An 8,607-nucleotide genomic window follows, 5' to 3' on the forward strand; every position below is an offset into this window, starting at 1 on the left:
ATTTCTCAGGCCGGAAGCGAGTGTAAAGCCAACATGGCGTTAGCTGTGCTGTCGCAGAGGACGCGGACAGCTGGTAAACGGCCGCCGTGGCGGTCGCCGGGAGAGGGGTGGAGGCGGAGTGGAGACCTTGCAGGGATCTGGGGGCTTGGAGGTCGTTCCCCACGGATGACCCTGGGGGCGGGAGGGGACTGGGGGGAGTGTGCGGGGCCCACGAGGTTTGAGGGGTAGTCACTGGTCGTGTGACAGCTAGGGCGCGGAGCACGTGACCTTTCCCTGCCAGGCGTGCAAATACAGCTTCCCTAGGGGTGGGTGACGGTTCTCCGCTTCCCCTGTCTCGGTTTGTTTGGGTCCCATTATCTACAAAAATGGGTTACTGCTTTTGGCACATAGGCGCGCAAAAAGTTAATCTGTTCATTCAGCAGATTGAGGTCTTTGTGCCAGACACTGTGGTAGGTGTTGAGGATCTCAGCAGAGAAGATGAAGACATAGTCTCTACCCGCAGGACGGTTACTTCTAATAGATAAGCACGTGAATAGTTGTGAATTGTTGCAACTACTGTGACAGAAAGGGAAAAATGTGCCTGTGTCTTTTTTTTAGGTTGGGTGGTCAGGGAAGCCCTCTGAGGAGGTAACATGTAAGTTAAGACCTAAAGGATGACCGGAGGCCTGGCTTTGTAAGAGAGTGAGGGGCAAGAGAATGACTCGACGCAATTTTCCATTTTGAGAAGCAAACTATTGCTCTTACGTGAATTTAAAGGGAGTAGGAGTGGTAAATGAGGAAACCAGACGGGAAGCAGTAATGGTAGCCCTGAGGAGAGATGATTTAGTCAGGGTGTTAGTGTCAGTGAACTTGGAGGGAAATGGGTGGATTTGAAATCCGTTTTGGAAATAGGATCCACAGAGCTTGCTGGTGAACTGGATATGTGAGATCAGCAAAGGGAAGGAATCTGCAGTGACTCTTTGGTTTCTGCCTGAGCAGCTGTGTAAGTGGTAGCATCATTTACTTTGAGGAGGATGGGGAATAGGGTGAAGGGCAAAGATTCGTGAGTGAGGTAAGTTAGGTAAAGCAAAGTCCAGTTCCTGAAATTGAGTGAATAAATGAATAGGTGTTTAAAGGTAGGTAGATCCTGGTGCTGGTCATTTCACGTGTTGTCTCTGTAAGTCCTCATCTCTGGTCCTTTGCCCCAGCTAGTCTCTGTTCTCATTAAAACTTCAGAAACCTAGGTTTTAGGAACTCTGAACCTATAGACTCCAGGACCCACAAGCCTTCTGTAAAGACTCTGGCATGACCCTGATTAACCATAGCTGTATCTGGAGACCTGAATGCTGGGACTGCCATTCCTGGGCTTGTCATATAGCACAGGGCTTCCATCCTGGTCATTATGAATTTTAGTTCACTTTCCCTTTTAAAATAAATACCATTGAGCACTTTGGAATGAGTCTGGAGAGGTCAGATTAACAAGGGCAGGGTGTCAGTCTTCTTGGTTGGACCTGTGCTTGATGGACTTGCCGAACAGAGAAAGGGCCCAGCCTTCTGAAATGGACAGGAGCCTGCGGGAGTCACCCTCACAGAGGCTGCCCTTTTTGTTTACAAGTATCTGATGTGCAGTGGATGGGTGATGGCTAAGAAAGTGGTGGGTGAGGTCAAAGCAGGAGCCTGTCTCTGGGTGTCCTGTTGCTGGGCTCTGTGGTCTGGCCCCTCCACAGTGCGTTGAGCCTTGAGGGCATAATGGTGAGTGAGGCTGAAACAGGCAGCTCTGTGGTGTCCTCTTGCTGGCTTCTGTTTCTGTGGTTTTGTTTCTCTTCAATAGGACTGGATGTGTCAGGACCAAGGGCACATGGTGTTTATTTTTTTTCCAATAATATTTTACTCCCTCCCCTCAACCCTAGGCCACACACAGACAGCTTATTTAGTGCTTGCTTACACCATGGACAATACAAGAATGACTTATCCCCTGTCGTGGGGGAAGGCCAAGGACCTCAGACACTCCCCGAAACCCACAAAGTCAAGTTCTGCTCACACATCTTCCTCACCTCCCCTGACACTGCCCCCTGCCACCTCTCAGCTTAGCAAATGACCCATTGAGGCAGAGAAAGAGTCTGATAGGGAGCCGCTCTGTTTGAACAACATTTCTGTTCTCTCTGCAGTTACCGCCCTGCTGAGCCCCCCTCAGGCTACAGCTCTTGCCATCAGATATGCATCCAAAAAGACAGGCGGCAGCTCTAAGAACCTCGGTGGAAAGTCACCAGGCAAACGCTTTGGCATCAAGAAAATGGAGGGTAAGGGTGTGACCTGGCTTCCACTTTCCACTTAGCACCCTACCCTGCTGTCCTGGCGTTCCTTTGAAGAGCGGGCAAAGCACACAAGTGCCCTGTCCTGTACTCTCCATTTTGTTCACCAGAACATTTAGTTCCAAATTGAAGAAACAGATAAGACCTGAGGCGGGGTGGAGGGGCTGAGGAAGAGCAGTTAGGTGGGAACCTTGGCCATGCGACTGCAGAGGAGGCTGCCGGGTGGGAGACAGGGGCTCCTTGTGTCAGACTGGGAGTTGGTCTTATCCAGGGGCAGACTTAGAAGTTGGTATGTAGCATTTGGGCCAGGAAGGCGAGGGCTGCCATGGTTTCTTAGCAGTTCGCTGTGTTACCTCATCGTGGGGGCCCAAAGGTAGCACACATGTGGACTTCTCTTCTAGGTCACTATGTCCATGCTGGCAACATCCTTGCGACTCAGCGCCACTTCCGCTGGCACCCAGGTGCCCATGTGAGTTGCTCTGTCCCCCCCCACCCCCATTTCTTCTTCACCTCTCCATGCTCCTGAGCATAGTAATTGTAACAGTTGCAGTTATTGGGTGCTTACCAAATGCCAAGTGTCATGCTGATTCCTGGGCCTGCATTATCGTTTCATCCTTACCCCATCGCTAGGGTAGGTAGGTGTCATCTCTGTTTTACAGGTAGGATGCCAGGAACTTAGAAGAGGGGGGTGTGTAGTGACAGAGCTAGGATTTGAACCAGGTCTGCTTGACTCCCAAATCACTTTTTCGCTTTGGTAATAGCATTAGCTTGGTTCTCTGGGGTCTCCTTTCTAACCCCCAGTTCTTGGAAGAGGATATTTCTAGTGATTTAAGATATTTTTTTAATCTTGGGAAACTAATTTCAATTTATTCATTTTTTATTTTTAAGAATTCCTCCTTTGATTAAAGTTATTATTAGATGGCTGAAAGATAACTTGAATTTAATAAAATAGAATTCAGTTTGTGGGCCAGAAATTAGGTCCATACCAGGCAGGGATTTCAGTTTCAGCAAGTTGGTATTACTTGCTGAGGTAGGAAAGTTCTTTAACACAGATCTGTACTATATTCTTTACATTATTTAAAATATTAGTTTAGTTTCCTCTGTAATCAGTTTCCTTCTGCCTTCTTACCTCTGTTTTGGCAATTTTAGTAGGCACAGAAAGACTGATAGTAACCTATAATTATTTCAAAAATGCTAATTTGTATGTGAATTGATTGTATGTGTAGTAGCTTTATTTTTTTTAGAACTTGAGACATGCAGTAGGTGGCTGTGGTAATTCTTCAGACTTAATAAAATAATGACAACGATAATAAAAACTAATATGTTGTGACCTGGGCAGTATTCTAAGCTCTTTCTGATTATTAACTCATGCAATCCTCAAGATGACCCTATGAAATAGTTAATATTTATCTCCATTTTGCAGATGAAAAAAGTGAGATACAGTGAAGTAAATTAACTTGCCCAGATCACACAATAGTAAGTGGTAGTGCTGGGATTTGGACCAGTCTGTTCGTTTAGTCAGAGAGATATTGAATAATACTGGGTAAAAATTGCCACACATGCAATCTCAAGTTCTAAAAGAAAAAAGCTGTGACATGTATAGTTAAAAAAAAAAAGAAAAGAAATATGTAATACACAGTTTATTTCATCTCTTTGCTCATATTTCTCTCCTGAACATCAGGGTTAGCGATAGTACCTACTTCACAAGGTGAGAATCAAGTGAGTTAATGTATATAATAGGGCTTGGAACAGTGCTTACACACAGTAAGTGTGACATAAGTATCAGCTGATATCATTTTGTTTAATTAGTGTATGCATTATCCATATAGCGTTGAGCCTAAACTTTATAGATCACCATATAGATGAAAATGTATATCAGACTAGTGTTGTGTTAAGCCTCAGTGAAGCAAACTCCCAGGAGCAGTGATTAGAGACATTTTCCCGGGCCTGGTTTGGGCATCTATCCAGCGTGGCTTCTGGCCAGCTGCACAGATATGGGTCCAGGTATCAGCCCTGAGTAACCACCACGATTGGCTGTTGGAGTTTTCTTTTCCCGCCTTTGTGATGGAGTAATTACCAAGCAGTGGGAAAGGGAACCTGAGGTGGAGCTTTCTGAATCCTCCCCTTTGGCCCCAGGGCCTGAATCTTTGTGAAGAGTCTATCCTAGAATCCTGGGATGGACCCCCTGACTGTCCAGCTGACCAGGTCTGTGTGTTGCAGGTGGGGCTGGGGAAGAAGAAGTACCTGTATGCTCTGGAGGAGGGGATAGTCCGCTACACTAAGGAGGTCTACGTGCCCAGTCCCAGCAACTCGGAGGCTGTGGATCTGGTCACCAGGCTGCCCGAGGGGGCTGTGCTCTACAAGACTTTTGTCCACGTGGTTCCTGCCAAGCCTGAGGGCACCTTCAAACTGGTAGCTATGCTTTGACCTCCTGGTTGAGGCCTTTGGACAGAGACTGGAGCCCAGGTGACAGGAGAGGGTGGTACCAGACGTCATCAAGGGTTGGAGTGACGACAGGTCTCTCAAGGAAGAAGTCTGCTTGGTGGTGACTGCAGGAGACAGGAGACTGTGAAGTGACTGGCTGGGAAGCCCTTCGGGAGACCTGACCTGGGGCCAAAAATAAAGTTAGCCGGAGTCGTGAGTCTCTGCTGTTTGGGGACAAACCTGGATGGAGTGGCTTCCTGATCTGTTATCCGTGTTCTCAAGTGCACACAAGGGGGGGCCTCAGAGCAGGAAAGAGGCCTGTCGGTGCGGAAATGAGAAGAGGGGGCTTCATTTTGAGGAGGGGATCCCTTTAGCACCGTCCCCCGAAGGGTAAGGAAGAGGAGTGCTTGTGCTTGAGGGTGTTCCTGCGCCTTCCCCTCCTGGATCCCACAGAGGTCGCTGGGGAAGAGTGGGCGGGGGGCGACCAAGGGGCCAACAGAGGAAGCCAGTGTGGTCATGTTCCTCTCCTGGAGCCACATTCAGAGGGAGCTGGGGCGGTAGCCCCAGAAATGGCCACATGGCAGACCCCTTCCTGCCTCTGTGGGTCCAGAGCGGAGAGGCCGCGTCTGGCCTGGAATACCAGGGTCCTTCCAGTGATGAGGCAGAATGGGTGACAGATGGGCTTCTTCCTGTTACCTAGAGAGACACCTAGCTCTCATTCTCTCCTGATTCTTAGTTTATCTCAAACTGTAAACTGCAGCAAAGAATCTGGCTTTAGGAGTACTCAGTCTGGGCCTAGAGTGGGCTGGGGGCAGGCCTTCGTTGTCAACCCAAGACCTTTAGAAGCTTGGCTTCGAGTGCAAGGGCGAGGAAGGAAGTCTCAGCAGGGGTGGACAGACATCCTGGCTGTTGGAGGCAGGCGATGCTGGCTGCAGCCCCAGAGAGGGCTTGCAGAGTTAGTGCCTTCCTCCCAAGCACTCTTCTTTGTCCTGAAGGCAGGAGCTCCAGGGGTTGAGGGCAGAGAAGTCTAATTCTGGAGGTCTGCCTTGAATTTGTCACCTTGATTCTCAGGGCGTGACCCCAGATTTCCCACCTCCTGCAAAGTGGCCCAGGGTTTGTTGAGGTTCACTTTAGCTTCCTTCCCGTAGGGTCTTGTACCAAGGCCCAGCTCGGGGAGATTGTTGGAAGCGTCTCCATAGGCTCAGCGCTGTCCCTGCCAGTCCCCGCCAGTCCCCTGGAGAAGTGGGAAGGGGCAAGATGGAAGAGCGTGTTCCCTCCTATTGTGTTTCCCTGAAGGCAGGTGGCTGCTTCCTGGGGTGGGTGAGCAGAGCCATGGTTGGGTGGTAGTGCAGGCAGTGACCTTAGGGCCTCCTCATAGCTGGATGGCAGCTGGGGGAGGTAGAGCAAAGACATTACCCATTCACCCCCATGGAAGCTCTTCTGCCCAGCCTAAATCGCTTCCCTGGACTGGGGTCTGCCATCCTTTCTTCTACCCAAAGTGAGGCCTCTAGCTGAATCCTGGGGCTCGCCATCTGTCGTCCTTTCCCTGTCCCAGAGGCTCTGATTAGGCATTTACATACAGTAAAAAAAGTAATAAGGAGAAAAACTCAGTTCTCCCACTCAAGGCTCGGAGGGCTGAACATTCACCTACCTCTCTGCAGGCCCAGAGCCAGAAGCACTTTGCAATCAGCTGGTGCATCTGCGGCCGCCCGTCCTTTTGAACACTTTCATAGCTGGGCAGGCAAGCTGGCTCCCATAGGGATAGCTGGTAGCTGCTGCATAGCCCCACACAATACCTCACCCCCCTGGGGATGGCCCTGTGACTAAGGGAGCCTGGCAGGCTTGCGCAGCCGTTCTCCAGCTGCCATCTGGACCCTTTCCACCAGGATGAGCCTAAGATCAGGGTAACACACGCTTCTCTCCAAGGAGTCTCTCTAGGCTTCCTCGCCTTCTTCCCCTAGCCACACTAGGCCCTGGCACACACCTCTCCCCCCACTGTCCTCCCTCACCTGCATCCCCTGCGACTCTCAGCACCTTTCCACTGCCTGGACCTCGGTGGGGCATCCCATGGTGCTGAAGCAGGGAGAGGGGCAGTCCTGGGGATCATGAAGGATGACTCAGAGTGAAGCTCAGGGTTTAGGGTCAGCGAGCAAGAGAGCGGAGCCCAAACCCTTTCTTGTCCCCATGTCCTCTCCCCATCTTGTTCTCTCCCGCCGCCAGTCCAAGGCACAAAGCCCAGACCCTTAGCAGTTCTGAAATGCACTCGGGTATAAAGAAATTCCACCCCTTTCTGGCCACTAGCTCATTCTTTCACAATCTGGCAGCCAGCTCTGATGACCCTTGTGGGAGAGTCAAAGAACACCTTCTGTCCCCACCTCTCCATCCTCTGTCTAGTGCTCAGAGTTGGGGTTGGAGCCTAGGGAGGCTGCAGGTCTGAAGATTTCTTTTGATTTTTGTACCCAGCATCCCATGTGGTGCCCCGTCCCTGGGAAGAGGACTGACAGTACGGTAGTCACCACCCACAGAAGTTGGCTCTGGGCTTTCCCCTGGGAGCTAGGCGCCTGTGGGCCTTGCTTGGAGAGCTGGAAAGACCACTGTCATCACCAGCAGCTCCCAGTACTGGGTCCTGTTTCACAATGGCCAGAGAGGAGGCTGGCCAGGATGTTGCTAACCCTTTCCACACTACTTCCTTGGTCCAGAGGGAACCCACACTGGAAGATGCGGGTCCATAGAGTAGATCCAAAGGCCCCTTCCATACTGAGCAGAGAGCAGAGGACATGGCAGCCCTGGGGCTTCGCTGGTACAGCAGCACAACAGGATGGCCGTGATAAAAACCGGCATGAAACTCTCCTCCCCACCAGAGGCACCAGGCATCAGAGGTTCAGCCTGGGCCTGGCAGGCACGGACCCGTCTCACCTCCCCAGATTGAAATTCCACTCCGGAAGTTGAGCAGGAGTGACCTGGCTGGGACTAGTATCAGCCTGACATGCAGGGGGAACAGGGGCAGGCAGCTCCCTTTTTGCTGCTGCATCAATTCCCTGTGGCAGAGATTTGTGAGGGAGGACAGAGCAGCTATATCCTATCTTCCTTCAGCCCAGGGAATGAGTGATGTGTGTAAGGGAGTTTACAGAGGGACACACTCGGGGAGGAGAAGGAGCTTGTGGCGGGGCAGACACCCTTCGAAACTGGATCTGAGGAGGCAGGAGAGGGAGGGCTCGAGTCGGAAGTCAAACTCCTGGTGCCGACTCTTCCGCTGTCGTAGACTGTAGCATCGTAGAACACAGCAGGGAAGGGACCTCAGGGTTCATATACTAGCCAAACACAGCATTCTCCCCAAGGGGCTTGCTTTAGGTGACCCTATAGATGAAGAAGCTGGACTTCTGGCCTCTGGTGAGAGGCCAAGTGTGCATCTGCCCCAACTCTGAACTTGGGACAGCAATGGGTACGCACCAGTGGCCACAACTATGCCTAGGAGGCTGTTCTCCGCGGTGAGCTCTGCACAGGGAACAGCAGTGGCAGAGTGGTGCCAAGAAAGGGCACTGGCCTTAAATGACCTTGAAGACAGCCACAGGATGGGCTCCCCCCCCCCGCCGGCCCCACCCACCATCCCCACAGGGCCAACCCTCAACCCAGGATCCCTGGCCCAGAGGAGCAGTTTCATTCAGAGCCATGGTATCTGTGAGCAGCTCTCCAGATTCTCAGCTTCTGCCCCTGCTTGTCCTGGTCAGTACCATGCCAGGACCTAGTGTCCCACAGATGGCGCTCCACTCTGCAGGCCTGGCAGCCACGAGGGTCCCTCAACAACCTGCAGGAGAAGGGGTTGGCGGGAACAGGCTAGGCTTCTGCTAAACCCAGAAGACAGCCAGGAGAGCTCCGCCTCGCCCAGATCTCT

The 8,607-nt window shown here is 51.5% G+C and overlaps 1 protein-coding gene across 2 annotated transcripts; it reads left to right on the forward strand.

Annotated features, from left to right (window-relative positions):
* The first annotated feature begins 12 nt into the window (after positions 1–12).
* MRPL27 (mitochondrial ribosomal protein L27) lies at positions 13–4,960 on the forward strand. 2 transcript variants are annotated; one of them, XM_060134573.1, is made up of 4 exons: positions 13–73; positions 2,148–2,279; positions 2,693–2,760; positions 4,512–4,960. In XM_060134573.1, exons 1-4 carry the CDS (start codon positions 34–36, stop codon positions 4,716–4,718), a joined length of 447 nt encoding a protein of 148 aa, XP_059990556.1. In that variant the 5' UTR covers positions 13–33; the 3' UTR covers positions 4,719–4,960. The 2 variants fall into 2 exon arrangements, with proteins under 2 accessions (XP_059990556.1, XP_059990555.1); XM_060134572.1 differs by having other exon boundaries at positions 34–151.
* The last annotated feature ends 3,647 nt before the right edge of the window (positions 4,961–8,607 follow it).

This window comes from Lagenorhynchus albirostris, chromosome 20 (genome assembly GCF_949774975.1).
Source record: "Lagenorhynchus albirostris chromosome 20, mLagAlb1.1, whole genome shotgun sequence".
Taxonomy (NCBI): Eukaryota; Metazoa; Chordata; class Mammalia; order Artiodactyla; family Delphinidae; genus Lagenorhynchus; species Lagenorhynchus albirostris.